The sequence below is a fragment of the Neovison vison genome, chromosome 6, assembly GCF_020171115.1.
Source record: "Neovison vison isolate M4711 chromosome 6, ASM_NN_V1, whole genome shotgun sequence".
Taxonomy (NCBI): domain Eukaryota; kingdom Metazoa; phylum Chordata; class Mammalia; order Carnivora; family Mustelidae; genus Neogale; species Neogale vison.
Window position 1 is genome coordinate 137,734,580 of NC_058096.1, and position 22,302 is coordinate 137,756,881.

Here is a 22,302-nt window from a genome sequence, read left to right on the forward strand (position 1 = left end):
ATGCTTTGCTGTCTGTGTGTGAACTAAATAATAAATGCAATGTGACCAATTGCTGACAGATTTTCATGTAAGTGCATGATTGATTACTGGGGATGATGCACATTATTATTTACATAGTGATTTGTTCACTGAAGAGCCAGCAGCAAAGTCTCTACTTCATGCAATTAATCACAGTGAATACAACAGGGTAACTGAAATATGAACCATGTTGTGGGGCACTGGTATTATATGGCTGAAATCTGTGCATATTAAAGCCCTGTGAAAGTCAGGATCGTCTCTGTGTGAGCATCACTATATATGATAATTATAAAAATGATGCTAATTTAAAATGTATATGCATTTTGGGTACATATACATTTTTTATTATATATATTTACAATTTTTATTACATTTTAAATTAGCATCATTCTACAATTAATATATATTCTGATTTTCTTTAGCCTTGTATTTTCCCATGCTATTATATGTGCTTGGAAAATATGATATTTAATAGCACAAGGACTTCTACCCTAAGAATGGAAATTAATTTCCAAATGAGCAACATATAGGTTATTACCAAAGTGTTTGATACTAGAGATAATGTTGTGAGAACCTATGTTTACACAAATCACTCAGTACTTCTCTGTTTCCTATGCACAAATTTTCTAGAAATAGAATGACTACATCAAAGGATATAAATAATTGGAAGGCTTTTGATACAGACCTATATATATTTTTATTTATCTCTTTTTGTCCCAAAGTCAGCTTCCAACTTTGAGGATCATATTGCATTTTTAAAAAATAATTTTCCATTATTCATAGCATATTTAAATGTGTCCAGTGAAATTAACATTGGAAATTTGCATTTTTGTTGCTGTGAGTTGCCCACTCAAATCCTTTGCTCACTTTTCTCTTGGGATACTTGTCTATTTCTCGGCAATTTATATGACTTCTTTCTATAGAGTACCTCTTTACAGACACTGTCTCAAAAATGAACAAGTGTGGAACTCCAAAAATCCCAGGCTGTTATTGCTTTCTTGTGCATTTGTTACATAAGCAAGATATAAATATAAAATCAACACCATAGGGGCACCTGGGTGGCTCAGTGGGTTAAGCCTCTGCCTTTGGCTCAGGTCCTGATCTCAGGGTCCTGGGATCAAGCCCCGCATTGGGCTCTCTACTCAGCAGGAAGGCTGCTTCCCCCCACCCTCTCTGCTTGCCTCTCTGCCTACTTGTGATCTCTCTCTCTGACAAATAAATAACTAAAATTTTTAAAAAAATCAACACCATAATTCTGATGTGTTTTTAGCTGGTTCTAATAACTTTTAGAGCTGTTTATGAGAGTCTAATTACAAGCATTCACTTTCTTCAATGATGCACATAAAAGATTCAGCCATTAATTATTAACTTTTTTTTTTTAAGTCAAGGCAAATGTACTGGGAACAGAGAATAAAGTCCACCCCCAAAATCTTTACTAACTAACTTTGATTTTGGCATGATCCATGTTTCACAGTTTCATATTCAGTTCTTTGTCCCTCAAACTCCCACCTCCTCATTCTTTTCTATTGATCTCTCCTGCTGCCCTGGTATTGTTTTGTGAAATGAGTGACACACTTTCATGTTAAAGCATTACTATTTAAAAGAAGGCTTGTAAAGAGGGCAATAAAGTATGGGCATTCCGGTCATTGATGGGTGAGAACAATTTTCTAGAGGGGTTGCTTTCTTTTTTTTTTTTTTAATTTTTTCAATTTATTTATTTTCAAAAAAACAGTATTCATTATATTTTCACCACACCCAGTGCTCCATGCAATCCGTGCCCTCTATAATACCCACCATCTGGTACCCCAACCTCCCACCCCCCTGCCACTTCAAACCCCTCAGATTGTTTTTCAGAGTCCATAGTCTCTCGTGATTCACCTCCCCTTCCAATTTACCCCAACTCCCTTCTCCTAACACCCCTTGTCCTCCATGATATTTGTTATGCTCCACAAATAAGTGAAACCATATGATAATTGATTCTCTCTGCTTGACTTATTTCACTCAGCATAATCAAAATCAAAAGCTTCTGCACAGCAAAGGAAACAGTCAAAGAAACAAAGAGGCAACCCACGGAATGGGAGAAGATATTTGCAAATGACAGTACAGACAAAAGGTTGATATCCAGGATCTATAATGAACTCCTCAAACTCAACCCACACGAAACAGGCAAACATATCAAAAAATGGGCAGAAGATATGAACAGATACTTCTCCAATCAAGACATACAAATGGCTATCAGACACATGAAAAAATGTTCATCACCATTAGCCCTCAGGGAGATTCAAATTAAAACCACATTGAGATATCACCTTACACCAGTTAGAATGGCCAAAATTAACAAGACAGGAAGCAACATGTGTTGGAGAGGATGTGGAGAAAGGGGAACCCTCTTCCACTGTGGGCGGGAATGCAAGTTGGTGCAGCCTCTTTGGAGAACAGTGTGGAGATTCCTCAAGAAATTAAAAATAGAACTTCCCTATGACCCTACAATTGCACTCCTGGGTATTTACACTAAGGATACAGATGTCGTGAAAAGAAGGGCCATCTGTACCCCCAATGTTTATAGCAGCAATGGCCACGGTCGCCAAACTATGGAAAGAACCAAGATGCCTTTCAACGGATGAATGGATAAGGAAGATGTGGTCCATATACACTGTGGAGTATTATGCCTCCATCAGAAAGGATGAATACCCAACTTTTGTAGCAACATAGACGGGAGGGGTTGCTTTCTGACACCAGTCACACTCTACTGTGTAAGGGAATTTGTTCCTATTCAGATTAGAACTAGCAGCTCTGAACAACAACCAAATACTATTAAAAAATTTATCATGGAGTGCATGGGTGGCTCACTAGGTTAAGCAACCAACTCTTGATGTTGGCTCAGGTCATGATCTCGGGTCCTAGGATCGAGCCTCGAGTTGGGCTCTAGGTTCAGAGGGAGTCTGCTTAAGTATTCTCTCTCTCTCTGTCTCGCTTTCCCGCTAATCCTCCCCTGGTCTCTCTCTAAAATAAATAAATAAATAATTTAAAAAAACACATGCCACTATATTGCAACCACCTTAAGATAAAGGTGTAAGAAGTAATGGAAGTAATGGCAGAAAACACACCTGCAGTTTTGGGAGTCTTTCCCAAGGCTACCTGAGTTCAAACACTGAACGTCAGAATTCTAGGGTGGAGGGGGGTCTACTGTTAGAAAAGGTGATGATGCCGTGTTTCTATTTTGATGGCTCAGAGGCTTTTATGCTCACCACTGCAGTGGGGATTCTAGGGCTGAGTTTTTATATTTTGCAGTTACTACAAGTACAGCAATTTTCCCAAAACAGAAGTCCTTGGGCAAGGTTACCTGCCCTTTTGTGTCCTTTCCTGACAATCTAAGGCAGAGTATGGGTTATTTCAGGAATATAGGCTGCCCAATGAAGGTCAGGAGAACTCCTGCCAAGAAGAGGTCAACTTCTAGAGAGAAATTCAAATGATGTAATTTTAAAGCAAGCGAGTGAGCCATGTCATTACCAACCACTAGAAGGGGCTGGCTTAAGCAGGGCAGGACAGCAAGGGTACAGAGCAACTCCTTGGATAAATTTGTACTTGAATCTATGTCCTACCAGATGTAGTCTATTCTTGGTTATTCTAAGGAAAGGCAGAAAATATACTGCATTTGTTAGCAATTAGCTTGCTTTCCTACACAAATATTAATCAAATCCCTCTGCTGCACCAGACCCAAAAGTAAAGCTGAAAAGAAGGGACATCTAAGGCAAGAGCTGAAAGCTGAGGAACACTCAAGCAGAAGGAGGAGGAGCACATTCTAGACAGAGACAAGGGAAATCAAACTACATTTAAAGAACTGAAAAAAACTGGGGTACAGAACACAAGAGTAGGGCAGAGAGAGCCAACAGATGCAGACAACACATGGTTCTGTAAGCCTGTTAAGAAGTTAGAATTTACCCATGAATAGTGGGGGATCATTGATGTGTTTTAAGTCAATGAGTGACAAGATGAGTCTTGCATTTTAGAGAAAGCATGCTGCTTCCACTGTGAGAAGATAGTGGGCAGGGCAAGAGCAGGCAGAAATCTCATGGAGAAGGCCACTGGGACCCCTCAAGCACAAGATGGTGGTGGGCTTTATGATACTGTCCATGGGAGTGAAGAGGAAGACAGTCTGTTGCGTTTCAGTGGCTTGACAGAATAGGGCAGGATGGCAAAGGAAAAGAGGCCAAGAGGATGCCTGCATTCTTGGCTGGGCAACTGAGCGGGTGAATTTCCTTCTCTGACACAGGCCACAAGAAGAGAAACAATTTTAAGGAGGTGATTATGGGTTTGTTTTAATCCTGTTGTGTTTGAGGTGTTTATGGTGCATCCAGTGGAAATGGTGAGCAGCCAGACGGACAGTGGTTAGCTAGAAAGAGGGATATCCCTATTAAATCGGTCAGTAACTTCTTAGAGCAGCTGCTTACTAAGAACTAGCAAGATGCCCAACCTCTTGGGTTTGACCTGCAAACAGACTACTCAGTACCTCTGGCCTCCATCACCCTTGACCATAATCACCATAAACCATCACCTAGATTTCAGGCTGCTGACTACAAAGAGAAAGAACAGACAAGTCCAAGTTCATTACTATGTAAAGAGAAAAATCTACTAAGAAATTAGAAAGTGGGAAAAAAAAAAAGGAACTTTTCCCCCTATACTTAGTGGGGCACAATTTTTTACACTGCACGGTAGCATCAGAAACATGAACTGGTACGGATAATGTTGATACAGGCCTAAATGTTGCTCCTGGCAGAATCATTAGTTGTTTGGGAGAAGGCTCAGGTCCCTACTCCTCTAGCACAGGAGGGAACTCACGTTCTGGGGCTCAGTAAGGACTACCATCCCGACCTGACAGCACAGAGTCTGCACAGGGCCATCTTCTCAATGGCCAAGGAAGGCACGGCTAACACAAAACATGTAAAACAGGCTACATACAGCAGCTCAGACCAAACGAAGAAAAATTTTTAAAAACAATGATCTCTTCCAAGTTTGGAAAATGTCTATTTTAGTTGAGGGAGAAGGAGGCTGAAGACTAATTTCTTATAGCAACTTTATCTAGTTATAAAACTCATGTAGGGAAAAAAAAAAAAAACTCATGTAGGATGTACAGCCTAGCTGCTCATTTCTTCTTCCTAAGTAAAATATTTAATTCAAACAATTACCTTGCTGTATTTTTTTTTTTAGGAGACATGGTCAATTGGTTATACCTTTTATTAACCAGATCTTATACTACGTTCCAAGTGAGGGTTCAAAGATCCCCCTGAAACTAAATGGGAAGAAATCAGAGGGGTGACAAACCATGACAGACACTTGACTCTGGGGAAAAAAAACTGAGGGTTGTGGAAGGGGAGGTGGGTTGGGGAATGGGGTAACTGGATGATGGGCGTTTAAAAGGGCAGGTGATGTGATGAGCACTGGGTATTATATAATGAATCATTGAACACTACATCAAAAACGATGTACTATATGTTGGCTAATTGAAATTAAAAAAACAAAGATCCCCCTGAAATTGTGAATTGTGCCAAGAACCCAGCATATAAATGAGTCTACACATTTTTCTGGGAAGAGGGACTAGAACCCTCACATTCTTAAAGCAGTTTACATTCAAAACAGACTAAGAATCACTATCTTACATCTATCTTCCACTATGGTTCTACTACAGCTATAGTAAAAATATAGGGCATAAATTAGAGGTTGACAGGTTTCTCTTCTCTTAAGAATATATTTTCTTTCGGAGGACCATAATCTGGAAAGAACCTCAAGAGCTAAAAGTTCATCCACCTGCCTTTGGGTGAAATAGCTCCAAAATTACCCAAGTCAGATGAAAACTGAAAGTCTGTTTATTTCTCCCTATGGGAAAGCAATTCCAACACCTCATTCTGTAACCTATTACATTTTTTAACGACCCCTATAAAATTTATCTTTGGTCTGTATGTGCTCTGGTTTAAGTCCTAAATTGCCTTATTACTATTTTTCTTCACTTTATACATGGCTATAAATATGTGCTAATCTTTTCCAGAGAAGATATATTGCAATGTTCTTGTCACAGGCCATTTTTAAAACCAGTGACTTTGGTGATCGGTGTGTATATACACAACACAGCTCATGCACGCTAGGCTGATGTCTGGCCATATACTAGAACATAAGTGTGATCAAGTTACTAGCAACAAGAATTCAGAGTCTCAGAGAGCTGGGGAAAATCTCTCAGATGACACAGTGCAGGAAGAAGAGATTCTCCTGCTGTTTCTGTTGCTCAGAGGTGTGAATGTGAGGCAGAGATCCAACTTAACCAGGGGCCCAGAATGTGTGGCCCCCTCGGCAACCTACAGCCCTATACTGACCTGTGATTATGTTCCTGTTGCCCTCCCCAAGGCAAACTGTACACTCCAGCCCTCCCATGTATACTGGCTATCTGACGCTGCCGCCCCCATTCATCTGTCTCTTGCATATCTTTGTTTCCTGTAGTCCTCTCTACATGATACTGGGCACCTCAGGCTTCCTACCACCATGGCACCCTGTTCCTCTGTTGCCTGCCCACTGACTAGGAGTCATCTGCACCCCAAAGGGTTGCTTCCTGCTTTCCAGGGGACAGTGGACCCACTCCAGCCTAGGCAACCCAGCAAATTTGTCTACTATCCCGTGGGCTGCCTTCCCCAATAAGGTGTGACCCACAGTCTCAGTGTAGGGGTGCCCCGGATCAAGTCTGTCCTTCCTTGAGTACTCTCAAGCAGCTGTAGGTTACCTTAACAAGTTCTTTTTAAATCTTATGCTTACTCTTTTTTCATAGCGAATGATGTTTTATATTAAAATTCCCCTATTTAAATCACTGTGTGGTTTCTCCCTTCTGATTGGACCCAGACTGAAATAATCACAAAGAAAACTTATTCTTTGATTATACTCATGGATAGTATTTGCTAAAAGTGCATCTCCTACTCATTTTTCCTTCCAGTTTAACTGTATTGTGGTTAAAGGATGTAGTATATGTAATTCCAACTTACTGGAGTTTATTGATATCCTTTTAACATAATGCATGGCCAACTTTTTAAAGATGTTTCTGGAAAACTGAAGTTAGAGTTTCTGTTTTCAGGGTACAGAGATGGACATATTTCTCTTAGCTCAATCTTATTAAAATATTTATGCCCTGGGGGCAGCTGGGTGGCTCAGGTGCTAAACATCTGCCTTCAGCTCAGGTCATGATCCCAGGGACCTGCGCTTGAACACCACAACAGGCTCCCTGCTTGGTGGGGAGACTGCTTCTCCCTCTCCCTCTGCCTGTTGCTCACCCTACTTGTGATCTCTCTCTCTCTCTGTGTCAAATAAATGAAATATTTTTAAAAATTTATGCCCATTATATAGGGGTCAGCAAAATTTTTCCATGAAGAGCCAGACAGTAATAGAATATAGACTTGTGAGCTATAAGGTGTGTGTTGTAACTCCTCAACTCCTACCAAAGAGCAAAACAGCCATAGACGATATGTAAACAAGTGGTCTGTGTGGCTGTATTCAATAAAACTTTATTTACAAAAATAGGCAATGTGGGGATGGGGAGAGGGCAGCTGGGTGGCTCTGTTGGTTGAGCGTCTGACTCCTGATTTCAGCTCAGGTCATAATCTCAGGGTCCTGGGATCATCCCTGCAATAGTCTCCATGCTCAGTGGTGAGTCTGCTAGAGATTTTCTCTCTCCTCCTCTCCCTCTACCCCTCAGAGCATGTACTCTCTCCTCCTTAAATAAATAATCTCTTAAAAAATAAGGAAATTAAAAAATAAAAACACTTCACAAAAAAGCAGTGGGCCAAAGTTAGCCCATAGGCCACAGTTTATCAACCCCTGTCCTACATCATTATTTTTAACTACTTGGTCTGTAAAGCAATGAGAAAGAGGAGTTATATCTCTCAACACTACTGTGTTTTTTGGATTTCCTCCTAGGTGTTTTTGGTCCTTTGTTTATAGAGTTCTATGATCTAATATTCAACACAAAAAGGTTCATAGCTATTAGGTCCTCGTGTGAATTTTATTCCTTATCACTGTAGAATCCTCTCTTTGTTCTGAAAAGTTTTTTGTACATTAAAACTTATATTAATATTAAAAATATTTAGAAAGAAAATATAAAATAACAATAACATTAAGATCAAAGAGAAGTTTAACAACAAATCCAACTGGAATAAATTTACCCATTAAAAGAAAGCCAATCTGAGAATATGGCAAACACGAAAGCCTGGTCTATAAGATGGATGTGCAAAAGAGTGTCCTGGAAGTTTTACCTATTAGGGATTCTCCATCTGCATTTCCTTTTTTTTTTTTTCTTTAGATTTTATTTATTCGAGAGAGAGAAAGAGAGAGCGTGGGGAGGAGCAGAGCAGGAGGGAGAGGAACAAGCAGACTTTGTGTTGAGCACAGAACCCAACAGTGGTACTCAATCCCAGGACCCTGAGATCATGACCTGAGCTGAAACCAAGAGTTAGACACTCAACTGACTGAGCCACCCAGGCATCTCTGCATCTGTCCTTCTTAAGAAAGATCCCCTTCATCTGTCTTTTTAAATCTTTTCCTCTATAAATGTAATTATTATCCAGTGTGTCATATGTTGCATCAGTTTATATATGTGTGTGTATGTATATACATATGTATATACATTTTTTTTAATTTGATGTCATTTGAGTCTCTTACAGAAGAGAGTCTAGTTTGTGTTTGTCTTTCCTCTGTTCACTGGAGCCTCTTCTTTTTCCTGGCCTTAGCCCAAGATGAGAGCTGATTATCTGGTTCAGCCCCTATTCTGAGCTAGAGCAGTTAGCGTTCTATTTTCCATGTAGCTTCATGCAAAAGATACTCTACACCAACTATCCTTCCACTCTGGGGCTGGGGAGTGTTCCCTTACCTCTCTGTGAGCCCACAGACACTTTTTTTTGTGATTGCTCGACTCCACATGTGCCATTATTTAATATAACCCAGCATTGATGGATTTTTCCCTTCTTTCTTTCTCACCCCATTAAACCAAACCTTTATTTGCTAAACATAATTAAGTCTAAGGAATTATTCATCCAAACTGCATTTGCCTTCCTTTCAAAGCCACAGAGCAGAAAAAGACAACTCCTAGCAGTTTGAGAACCAAAGGGCTGTCTCTGTGAAGAACCAGATCTATGGTCGCAAGGATTACAGGGACCCCCAATCCTTGGATCCCCAAATCTAGAGAGGTATTCAGGAGCCTTCATGGAATTTTATCAGTGCACCCTCTGACTGGCTGCTCTATAGGAATCATGTGTCTAAGCATTGGGTCCTCTTCAAGTTTGGGTAAAATTGAGTTGGTCCAAACTCCAAGTTTCTGCTGGGCTCTTTCCATATATTCGGTGGCCTTGTGTGGTTTTACCTGCCTTCATTTAACTTTACTTATTTCCTTCTGTCTTTGTGGAGATTTAGAGGAATACGCTCTAGGTCTACGTGCCTGCTTCTGCATTCCTCAGGAGTCCTGCATGCCAAGCACAACTCTAAAACATCTTTTGGAGAGAGAACTGGTCTCCATAATGATTTCTCCTTCCTTCTTTGAATTCATTTCTCAAATTTTCTACCTCCCATTAAGATGGCTTTGAGATTCTGACTTAAATACCTATTGAAATGAATGCTAAGCCATCTAGTTTTAAAATAAAGTAGAAATTTAGTATTTCTAGGCCAAATAATCTTCTGAAATTCCTTTTGGTTCCAGCTTTGAAAATAATTAAAGTGGCATAGAAATTGAAGACATCACAAAATTCAAAGAAAATGACTTTCACTTCAGCACTGTTCTGAAAGATGCACAAACAGTTGGGCCCTTACCAGCGGAATGAGCAGGCTAATGAGGTCTGTCAGAGGTTTGCTGAGCAGCAGCAGGTCCTCGGCAGCCTGAGTGTCCCCTCCTGAGCCAGACTTCTGCGCCTTGAGGGGGGAGAAAAGAAGGGAAGCGGTGTGTCGGAGATTTGTCAGTTTGGCCAGAGGAGACAGATCAGGAGAGGAAAGGAGCCTAGGAAGTAATCCCCCGCAGCCCCCTGAGGAGAGGTGAGGCCTTGTTATAACAGGACAAAGAGCTCACACAGGGCCACGGCCAACAGCTCAGGCCACAGAGGCCGGGTTGGACAGCCCACAGATAAAGCAAGACCAAGGCTGTCCTTGAAAGGATGTTGATGTTCATGTACTGTGGAGGGGACTCTATCTTTCCAACCATGCTGAGATGAGGGGCTGCTACCCCTATCTTTCGGGTGAGAAAACTGAAGTTGAGAGAAGTTAGTTTGTCAAAAAGCCCCACAGATAATGAGTGGCAAAGCCGGACTCGAAATTACATATGCTCATTTCTCATGGGCATTTTGATGCACATTACCTGATGCATACCATCATCGTGTAATTCGGCTATGCTCTCATTTTCTGTATGCATCTGCATGCTTGAACAACATTTGGAATAGCTGTCCAACATACCAGCGCACGCAGAGGCCTCAGACACAGACCTACATTGCTTAGGAAGAATGCCCTGAAATTGCACTGGAAAAAGGAAATAAGAATTGTGTGGCTCTGCTCTCCAGTGTGTCTGCTCTCAGGAGTTTTATGGGACTGTCTAATCTCTCTTATAAGGGGTGAATAATTTTATACTGAAAAAAGGCACTGACTATCATGTTTGCTATAATATATACACATTTCATTCATATACCTCCTCTCTGTTTTAATTTCACTCAGAAGAAACCAAACTACTTGCACGTCATGACCTCTGCCTTCAGGGTAGGCTGCAGAATGCCTGCCTCGGGTTATTAGCCTGGACTCCAGGACCCTTCTCAGGAAGGCCCAGTTCCTTCTGGACAGAATTTAAGTGGCCTGCTTTATCTGGCTCAGAGGGGCTCAACTGAAAAAGTAGACGCCTGTCTTTTAACAACTTATACCTCTCTATGGCTAAGGGGAATCACCACAATCATAGCCCAGAACTTCCCTCTCCACTTCCCTCCCTATCCTGCCCCCACCTCAGCCTTCCCAACTGATTTTACCAGAAAGGTAGAATTTCCTTCCAGAAAACAACTGTGCAGGTCTGAACCTTCCTGACTCTTGGCTATTGATCCTGCCTTTGGAAGTACGGAGCAAGACAGAACACTGGCCTTTTCACATGAACACATTATCCTTTAGAGCAAACGGATTCTCTCCTGGGAAAGATAAGGCAGTCCTGCAAACTAGCTCCTGGGCTGAGAGGGGGCTTGAGGCCACTGCTTCCTTTCCACACACAAGGAAGCAAGCAGATGGGGTCACGAGAGCAAGTGCCTGCTGTGAGACTCTCCCACCAGGACATCTAGCATCCTCCATAGCCTCTAAATCCACGCAGTCCTTCCTAATTGTTACCAACAGGCATCAGGACTCTCCCCACCAGTATTCAGGTACCTCCTCCTTGCAAAGCTGCCAGTGTTCTGGAAAGAGAAGTTCACACCCGGAACTTACAAAAATATGGGACTGCAATGGAAGCTCTGTGCACAGAGGGATCCCAGCAGGGATTCCCGCAGGAGGAAAAACAGAAGCTGAGCAACAATTTCAGAGGCCCAAGTTCACCTCTCCTCTCAGTCTGTCTCCAAGTCCCTAATGTCATACTCCCTAAAGGCAACTTCTTGATACCCACATCTGTGGCTCACTGTATGCATTTCATAAAGGGCCTTTTCTACAGCAAGGATTCTCTTTCTGCTATGACACTGCTATTGTCCTCCCCATTCAGGCCCTCTGCTCTTGCCTCTGGTCTGCAATTCACTTGCCCCCATCACAGCCATACAGAAACTGACCCTACTCCCAGTCATCCAGTGTTCTGGACCCACCCAGTTATGGTCTAAGCAAGAGGATGGTAGACAGCACTGGGGAGTCAGCAGTAGGGTTTGAGAGAAGTGGTTGGACTTACTAGATATTTAAGGTAAAATCTACATTATCTGAGGAACAGATTAGATATGGAGTATGGGGGCGCCTGGGTGGCTCAGTGGGTTAAAGCCTCAGCCTTCGGCTCAGGTCATGATCCCAGGGTCCTGGGATTGAGCACCGCATCAGGCTCTCTGCTCAGCAGGGAGCCTGCTTCCTCCTCTCTCTCTGTCTGCCTCTCTGCCTACTTGTGATCTCTGTCTGTCAAATAAATAAAATCTTAAAAAAAAAAGAAAAGAAAAAAGATATGGAATATGAAAAAGAGAAAAGTTTTAAGGATGTTTCCCAGGTTTCTAGTATGTGTAGCAGAAGGAAAGTGGCTGGCCTTGCTGGCAGCAGCATGTTTTGGGGAGGCAAATCCTGAGTTTCGCTTTGGACATGTTTGAGGGGATGATGGCAGGTTCTAGTGATTATGTAGAGAAAGTTGCTGGATTTCTAAGGATGGATTTCCCGGGAGGACTCTGGGTAGAAATATAAACTTAGTAGACTTAAACATATAAAACCTGGGAATGTCAACTTACGAGCCATCTTTAATATTAAATGGCAACACAGCATTGCTCAAAATGAGCTAAAGGAGTACAGTGTTAAAAAAAAAAAAGGCTAGGCAAACACAATTCTATTCTATTTAGCAATGCTACACGAATCTAGTGCATGCAGGTAGGTACTCGAGAGAGGTTTGTTAAACACGGAGGTGGGGCATCTAGGTGGCTCAGTGAGGTAAGCGTCTGCCTTCAGCTCAGGTCACGATCTCAGAGTCCTGGGATCAAGCCCCAGGTCAGGCTCCTCACTCAGTGGGGAGTCTGCTCCTCCCTCTATTCCTCCACCCCCTCCTACTCATGCTCTCTCAAATAAATAAAATCTTCTTTAAAAATTGAAAAAAAATAAACATGAGGGAGGGAAGGCAGCTGTAGAAAACAAGAGACAGTCAATTCCTCAGGTAGCTGTTGTCTGATGCCCCATTAAGGAGCACAACTCACAATGGTGGCACCTGGACCAGTTCGGCACTCACTGTGCTCCCCAGTTACCATCACATGGGTGCTCACAATGGGCAGATGGCACAATCTAGCCCCCCCTCTGTAGGGTTTCACCATCTGCTCCAAAAGACAGCATGCTTCCAAATAACTGCTGAAGGAAGAGTGTGAAAGTAGAGGCAGACACAGTTTGGGTAGTGGGGGCTAACGAGAAGATGACATACGACTTCATCATTTCCATGGTGGGAAGGAGGTCTACAGGAAACAGTTTGGAGAGTGGTATTTCAGGGGCCAGGAACCATAGGAGGAAAATGCACGGGAGTGAAATATCGAGAGAGGACTGTCTGGCATAGGAGTGGGCAGCACGGAGGCCTGGCAGACCAGGCTGGAATGCACACTGAGGCTGGATCATTCCAAGCCCTGAATGTCTCACCAACGAGTTAGAAGGCACGGATAACAAGATGTCCCTGAGGTCTGGCAAGGAAGGGAGAGTCATGGGGAGTATTATGGGTGATGGCTGAAAAATCCGCCTTGTGTTCAGCAACCAGGCAGAGGGTAGCCAACGGGCATGAACAAGGGGGACACCACAGAGGAGTCAAACTGGATCATTTCAAGAGACTCTTGTCCACATTCCAGTGTCAGCAACACCAGTACGTCTGCCTAGAAACAGCAGTCTAATGGCCCCATGATCACAAGAGCAGTGGGTGAAAGTCCCCCATCACTTCACAAATGATAGTCGAGGCCCAGGCAGGAGAGTCAGGTGACCTGGAATTTGAATTGGGCTTCCCGACCCCCCAAACTCGGTTAGTTTCTCCTCTTCCACGTTCATCCTGGAGTGCCCTATACGTCACAGCAGCTGCGGGCTCAAAGACATAAAGAGATGGCGATTTCCTCACCATTGTGTAGTGACGGTCTTCCCTCTGACACCAGAAGCTCCCTGAGCACTAACACTCTTCCTCCCTAAATCCTTGCTGAAATCTCACCCAGCCCTATTCCAGGCTACTAGGTGCAGAAGCAAACCATGAATTAATATTTCGTTAGCCTGCCAGGAGTCGCTTTAGTCAGGAACCATGGCCTAAGCAGCCTCCCATGTGCCAGGACATAGACCTGAGGAAGTCACCATCCACAGGAAGCCTTGTGTAAATAGGACTATGAGGGGAGCACTTCTCTTCTCGCTGTCAATGATACAGCGACCATTTAGTGCTTACCTTCCCTTGGCCAGGTAAATACAAAGTGCTGTCTATTTACATCTACTCACATTTATCTTCTTCTCTCATGGAAGTCACACCACAACCCAGCAGAGCAGTTTTTATCATTTGTACTCTGCACATGAGGAAACCAATAGTAGGTGGGTGAAGAAACTTGCCTAGGGTCATACAGGTGGAAAGGGATGTGGCTGGGACTTGCATCCAAAGCCCATCCCACACCAGCGAGCCTAGAGCATGTACTTGTCTCTGCTTCCACATCTCTGCCACACAACCCTCAGGTTAAACCAGGACCGATTTTGAATCATAAGGCATGTTGGCGGCAGGGACTGAACTCCTAATGGAGATTCTAACACCTGCCTTCCCATGGTCCCCACCTCCCTAGCACACATTTGTATAATAGCACTCTCCTCCCTGAAAAAGAAAAGCGAAGCACTTCTCACTTCAAACAGTGGCAACCCTCAATTCTGCTGCTTGGTGGTCATTCCTGCAAGAGGCAGATGAGGTTTTAAATGCTGAAGAATCTCCAGGGAGGAACGTTCATTTATATTCTTTTTACTTTATTTTTTTAAGATTTTTTTTGTTGTTTTAGTTTTTTATTTTTTTTAAAGATTTTTTCATTTATTTATTTGAGAGAGAAAGAGAGAGAGCAAGCACACAGAAGAAGAGGGGATGGAGAAACTGACTCCCCGTTGAGCAGAGAGCCCGATGCAGGGCTCAATCCCAGGACCCCAAGATCATGACCCCAGCCAAAAACAGATGCTTAACCAACTGAGTCACCCAGGTGCCCCAAGATTTTATTTATTTATCTGAGAGAAAGCAAGAGAGAGCACGAGCAGGGTGAGGGGCAGTGGGAGAAGCAGACTCTTCGATGAGCAGAAAGCCCTATGTGGGGCTCAACCCCAGGACTCTGGGATCATGACCAGAGCTGAAGGCAGATGCTTAACCGACTGAACCATCCAGATGCCCCTGGAGGATGTTTATAAATGGAATAAGTGACCTTAGGTTTGGAAAGTACTTCTAGCTCCCTGTTCTAGAAGGATATGTCTTTGATACACATGACATTTCTTTTCCCAGCCCTTTCCCCTAATTCTGTCTCAAAGACTCTACCTCTGTCAGACTGACATGGTATATAAAGATCAAAGTTGGCAGTCAAGGCCAAAAGCAATATGCAGCAGGTATTATAGGGGGAGATTTAGAAAGATGTTAAGAGTAAAATATACAGTGGTGTGGAAGAAATGAAAAAATAAGACACAGTGATCTATTGGCACACCAGAAAATTTAAAAAACAGAATTAAAAAATATTTTGTATTAAGGAGTTTTCTTTTACACACTTGAATCTCTCTCAAAATTGCTTGTAATAAAAGGATTTCTATTGTTCTGGAATTTTTAAACTTCTGATCCTTTTTATCTACAGACTACAAAACATAATCTTTTATAGATTGATACCATCAAAGCATCTTGCAGAGTACCTATTGCTGGCATCTTAAAGAATTACCTAAAACCACTGTCAAAACTGAAATAAGAAACAACACTCTTTGGAAAAAGCACTAGAAAAGAGAGGAAAAGCAAGAAATCTGTAACACAGGATTGCATGAGTACTTAACAGTGCCTTATTAGCTTGCAATTCTTATAGATGAGCAAATAAAAACAACCAGGTAGTTTGAAGGCCACTTCCCTCTACTGGCTTTACAAGTTTGTGTTAAACACTAACTATCATGTTTACTAAGGCATCTGGAATTATTTATTAAACCACACTAGACAAGCTAAACACTTGACCAGCTGAACTGGGGATACGAGATACCATTTATCAGAATGATGAATAACAGAAACTAAACCAGAGTCTGGGGAATCATTCTTGGCTCTGTTACGAGGACTCCTGGCAAATTATCAAACAGCTTGGTTTCAACTTGAGCTTCTGCATCTCTCCAAGCCAGGAAGCTAACATTTGATGTATATACCTGTTGCAATTTTACCAGGATTTCAAATATAGCAATGAAGTCATATCGGCTGTATGCTTTCACATAATCTAAGCATCAGCAGACACAGTTGGTTAAATGAAATAGCCACATGTGGGCACCTAACATCCAACACAGAAAGTATTCAATAAAGCCACATCCCCTTCCTTCTTTACAGTATGGTGTGAAGTAAATTCATTATACTTTGGGGTAAACTGGCTTTTCATAGCCACTGAACATACTCCTAGTTCTCAAAAACTGTCTTCCAATTCCATGTTATTGGTCATAAGAGAAAGTGATAAACTTTATGTGTTATACATGTATGTATATGTGAGTACAAACATGTGTGTGTGTGTTTGCATCCACTGTCTGTGTAAGCTAATTCATCCTGTTGAGGGTGGGCTGGGGTGCCATCCCTAGATAGGAAAGATGGCACACCACTGGGCCAGCCCTAGGGAGCCTATAAGGCAAATGATCTCCTCCACCAGGAGACTTCCCCAACTACCTCTTGGCAAATGTTTCCTTAGGCGTCTCCTGTTTTCCTTTCAGATTGTGTCCTTGACATTGCTCACCCCAAGATGACTTCTCTCCTAGCCTCTCCCTATAGAATCATATGTTATTTTTCAAAATTAAGACTCAGTAGAGGAAGATCAGAAAGGAGAGAACAAAAGGGAAGGGTGACGTGGTATAGGGTTGTTCAAGACATGGGAGGAGAGGCCCTGCACCTGCAGAGCCAGCCGAACGACGCCGGACGTGTAGGTCAGCATGCCATGCAGAATATCGAGCAGGGAGAAGAGCAGTGCGGCTGCCGTCTCATTGTTGTTCTTATTGTCCACATCCAAGCATAGTGTGGCGGTTTCAGTGAACAGGTCACAGACGTGGCGGACCAGTCCTGAGGGTAAAAAAGAAGGGTACAACATGTCTTGTGAATTACAAAATAACGTGTCACATAAACCCAGCAGAGCAGGCATGTGTGTTCTATGTTGCCTAAAGCCAAAGCAGTCCTTCAATGGTACTCATACCAGATACCCTCAGGCACATTTTTAAAATTGCAGGTTTCCAGAATTTTTTGATTTAATTTAATTTAATTTTAAAATTCCTCACTCCCAGAATCTGCTCACGAGCCTGGAATGTGTTAAGTAAGCGCCCCGGGTGACTTGATGCAAGGGTTCCCTAAATTACACTTTGAGAAACATGATCCTACATGAAGAGGCTTCACAAGGGCAGAGGGTTTCCCTCACACTGGAAGAAAACATGTTACATATGAACATACTGTCCCCAGGTTCTCTGAAGTTCAGTTATTCACAATCCGGATCAGGCTCTACGGGCAGACACAGGGGACATAAGGATCAACAAGTATCTACAAGTAATGGGTCATTGCCAGAGGATAAAAGCAATGAGGCAATTTTTTTCCATTAAAAAAAAAAAGCAAAATGTAAGATCAACTATGATTTTAAGAAATCTGATATTCAGAAATTTCCAGGTTCTATCATTTTGCTGCTGCAAACCTGGTATTAGATTAACATTGTGGTTGTCTTCAACTTTAAGTTTGATGCTGTCGGTCACAAAAAATACATTTTCACAAGTAGGAGCATTATTGTTTACACTTAAATTGGCATTTTTATTGATACTATTGTGTAGCATTACTCTCTGAATTCATATAGAGTGAATGTGGTGAAAATACAACACTCAGTGTTAGACACCTAACATGGTAAACAGGACCTTTGGCCTCGGTAGATCATCTGAATGCTCTAGAAAACTGAATCTTCTAAAATAAAATATTTTACATAGCAGATGGTGGGGGGAAGCATGGTAAAGAGCTATACAGTAAGCTGGACTTTATTGGTCTTACAATCCACTTGTCCTTAGTTTTCAGATGATCAATTGGATGGCAACTCTGCCAAGCACAGCTATCCAAGCTTTGGTATCTCTTCCAAACAATGCCATTGTCATTTGCAGTAAAGCAACTGAGTTCTCCTAGACTTAGACTTCAAAAGTAATTAATTTTGTCACTAAAGGCAGAGAGAAACCAAAATTATATAGGTCTCAAAGTTGTACTCCTTGTGGCAAAGAGTGGTACAAGTCACAGGGCTGAAGATAAATATACTTGAAGAGAAGGTAGAATTAACTATTGGCAAAACTGATGATGGGGTTTGATGGTACATATCATCAATGACATAGAGCCCAGAAAAGCAATTATTATGACACATACACGACACCAGAAGGCATTCTCCTCTGAGTCAGGCAGCATCACTCATTCCCATACCATGAATCATCACTTGGGCATTCATGAGCTGCAGACAGGGCAGAAGGACTTTAAAACAAAGTGTTTGGTAAATCCATGCTGCAAGAGATTTTCCTCTGGGGGGTTAGGATTACTTTGTAACACATCACGCAGAGGGTCAAAGGTGCAGAAGGGTGAGAACTATGAGAACAGCAGAGGAGGACGTGGCTCTTCAGAGGGGGAGGCAGACCCCAGATGTCCCTCTACGTGAGGCTTGACTCAGACTAAACAGCTGGTAAGCAACAGCGAGCGATATTCCTGATCCTCATTCTGTCTTCAAGGAAAGAGTGCAAACAATGAACATAATCAGATCCCCGCTGGGACAGAAAGTCTTTCCAGCCTGCTCTGTGGAAAAGTGGGCGACAAATGCCAAGCTCTGGCTTGACACACTGAAGTCACCAGCTGTCAGGGAAGGTGTTCATAGGAGACTTGAAATGAAGCATGACACAAAATATTTCTCCACACCGGTGATAATGCCAGCAAACTCATTAGAAGGATGTCAAGTGGTCTATTCTCAGCCACATATTCAATGCTCTTCATGGCTAGAACTTACACTTCAGGGTCAAAATACACGTTTTTCTCATTTAAACTTTTTATTATGGAAACAAAGAAAGTCACAAGACTCTGTAAAAAGAGCCCCCATCACTTTCTTCAATAATCCTCAACACTTTTGCCCATCTTTGCTTAATCTACCCCCATTTTTTTTTTTAGGATTTTAAAGCAAATAACAGACATCATCTTATTTCTCCTGTAAATACTTCAGTATAGTCTAACAGAAAAAGGTTATTTCTTTAAAAAAATTATTACCACTTAATGAGACTTATTTAATATAGGCAATATGCAGCCTGTGTTCAAAACTCAAATATCTCAAAACTGTCTTTTTAAGGATTAGTTTGTTGAAATCAGGATACAAACCAGGTCCACACATTCCATTTGGTTGCAGACCTTACATCTCCTTTAATGTCTAACAGTCTTTCCCCTGCCTGCAATTTTCATGCCATTTATTTTTGGAGAAGTTAGAATGTTGTTTTCCTGTAGATTTTCTTGTGGTGTTGTTCCTGTATCCCTGCATTTCCTGTAAAATGGTAATTGTAGTGACTAGAGACTCCATTTAATTCAGATTCAATTTTGGGGGCAATGATACTTGGAGGCTGGGTCTCTATATGTCCTGTTGCTTCATATCTGGACGGATACACTGTCTAGCTGTTCTACACTTAACAATATTAAAATTCATCGGGTTCAGGGATTGTTAGTCTAAGCAATTCATTATAAAGTTCAACATCAAATGCTACCTACTAAAGACCACCATCTATTCCCACATTTCATTAGATAAGGGCAATACAGTTAAGTTTCATATTCTATCACTCCTTCTGCATTTTTTCAGTTGGTTTTCTTCTTAGGGACCTGGGTGGCTAAGGTGGATTAAGTCTCTGCCTTCAGCACAGGTCATGATCTCAGAGTCCTGGGATTGAGCTCTGCATGGGGCTCTCTGCTCAGCAGGGAGCCTGCTTCCCCCTCTCTCTCTGCTTGCTGCTCTGCTTACATGTGATCTCTCTCTCTGTGTCAAATAAATAAATAACATCTTAAAAAAAAAAAAAAAAAGAATCTTCTTGGGGGCACCTCAGTGGCTCAGTCAGTTAAGCATCTGTCTTTGGCCCTGGTCATGATCCCAGGGTCCTAGGATAAGCCCCATATAGTGCTCCCTGCTTAGTGCAGAGCCTGCTTTTCCCTCTCCCTCTGCCTTGCCCCCAGCTCGTGCTCTCTCTTTCACTCTCGCTCATTGTCTCTCCTAGAAAGAATGAAAGAGAGAAAGAGAGAAAGGAAGGAAGGTAGGTAGGATGGAAGGAAGGGGAAGGGAGGGAGGAAGGAAGGAAGAAAGAGCGAGAGAAAGAAAGAAAGGAAGAAAGAAGTAGGAAGGGAGAAAGAAGTAAGAAGGAAGAAACAGAAAGAGAGGGGGTAAGGGAGGAAGGAAGGAAGGAAAGAAATTCTTTTATCAACTATCTAGTTATCAAAAAATATGGTTTGTAAAGGAAAGGCAGGATATGTGTTTAATAAATGCTTCTTTGTTGTCACTTACCAGTTTTCAGAACAGTGATTTTGGAGTATTAGCAATTACCAAATGTGACTAATGGGGGACAGGGTGGAGAAGCTAGAAACTACCAAAAGTTACTAATGAGTTCATTTTGTGGTATCATTGTGAATACACTGGATATTTAAAGGATACATTTTATGGATTTCAGTGGATTCAATCTTTTTTTTTTTTTTAATGTCCAACTTGTTTCCATCTTTGGCTGCTGAAAGCCCCTTGAATGTGTCCTAGCCACTTTTATAATATGTTCCAAGTTCATCTTAAGAATTCCTGCCTCAAACATATTAAATAAAATGAATTTAAAAGCTTTATGAAGGGTTTAAAAAAATAAAAAATTCCTGTCTCAGACTAGGCATTAGCTACTTCTTCAAGAAGCCCTGGTGTCTTTTAAGAAGAAACTGTGTTTGGAAACCATGATTTGAGAACTAAGGATGCTCATTGCTACTGGGTCATTCTGTGAATAGAGATAACAGGTACTCATCAACAGAGAAAAATGACTTTATGCCAATACTTCCAGTTTCAGAGTCCAGAAATGGACCCACACATATATGGTCACATAAACTGCAAAAAAAATGAATGTTTTACAAAATAAAAATTCTTTTCAACAAAAGGGGGTAGAAAAACTGAGTATCCATATGGAGAAAAGGATCCTTGACCATGACATTGTATGCTATGCAAAATTAGCTTCACATGAATCACAGATCTGCACATAAAAACTAAAACTGTAAGAGTTCTAAAATAAGATATAAGAGAAGAACTTTGTAACCACAAGGCAGGAAAGATTTCTAAGGTCTCAAAAAGTATGGATCACTTAAAAATCAGTAAATTAAACATCATCACAAAATTAAATATTTACAACCTAGATATCTAATAAAGAACTTACATGCAGAATACACAAACAGTTCCTACAACTCAATAATAAAAAGACAATCAATTTTAAAGATGGGTAGAAAACTTAAACAGTCCATTCACCAAAGATCTATGTCAATAAGCACATGAAAAATGTTCAACATCATTAGTCACTAACAAAATGCAAATTAAAATCACAATGAGATACCACTACAAACAAACAGAAATAACTATAAGGAAAAAATACTGACAACACCAAATGTTGGTAAGGATGTGGTGTGACCAGTACTCATATACACTGCTGATGGGAAATAGTTGCAGTTTTTATAAATTTAAATACACAGTTAGTATATTACCTAGCATTTCCACTCTTACATATTTACCCAAGTGCAAACCTTTATCTACAGAAAGACTCATTAGACCTTTATTCAAAATAGCCCCAAGCTAGAGACAGCCCAAGTGTCCATCAAGAGGAGAATGGGCAGACACAATAAGACATATTCATACAATGGGACTCTAGTCAACAATGAAAAGAAATGAGCCACCAAATCACACAATGATATGGATGAATCTCAAAAAGGATGCTGAGAGATAGACACCAGAAACAGGTGTATAAACACAGTGGTAAGACTACATCTGTAAGATTCTGGGAAAAAAAATGTCTATGTTGATTGAAATCAGAATATAGTTGCCTCTAGGGAAGGGACAGGATAGAATTTTCTAGGGTGATGGAACTCTTCCATAGTTTGACAGTGCAGCCTGTGCTGGGATGATAGCACCATTTACTGTGCACTGCTCTGTCTGGCAATGGGTTTTACTTGGTTTTTTACATTTAATACCTCACCTGAATTTACATTTAATACCTAACAGCTCTGTGAGGCAGATGCTGATATTTCCATTTTATATAAGCAAAAACAAAGTACTCAAGTAACAAGTTCAAGGTCACAGAATTAAGTGCAAGTCAAGAAGTGATTTGAACACATGTGTTACCTCCAAAGTCCATGTA

General features: G+C 41.5%; 1 protein-coding gene across 2 annotated transcripts in view; it reads right to left on the reverse strand.

Annotated features, from left to right (window-relative positions):
* Positions 1–22,302, reverse strand: part of ULK4 (unc-51 like kinase 4) — a 672,337-nt gene that overhangs the window by 198,079 nt on the left and 451,956 nt on the right. For both annotated transcript variants that reach the window (XM_044252436.1, XM_044252435.1), the window contains exons 33-34: positions 16,800–16,966; positions 9,850–9,948 (exon numbers count right to left, since the gene is read on the reverse strand). In XM_044252436.1, coding sequence (XP_044108371.1) covers positions 9,850–9,948; positions 16,800–16,966 — 266 coding nt within the window. The remainder of the gene's footprint in view (positions 1–9,849; positions 9,949–16,799; positions 16,967–22,302) is intronic.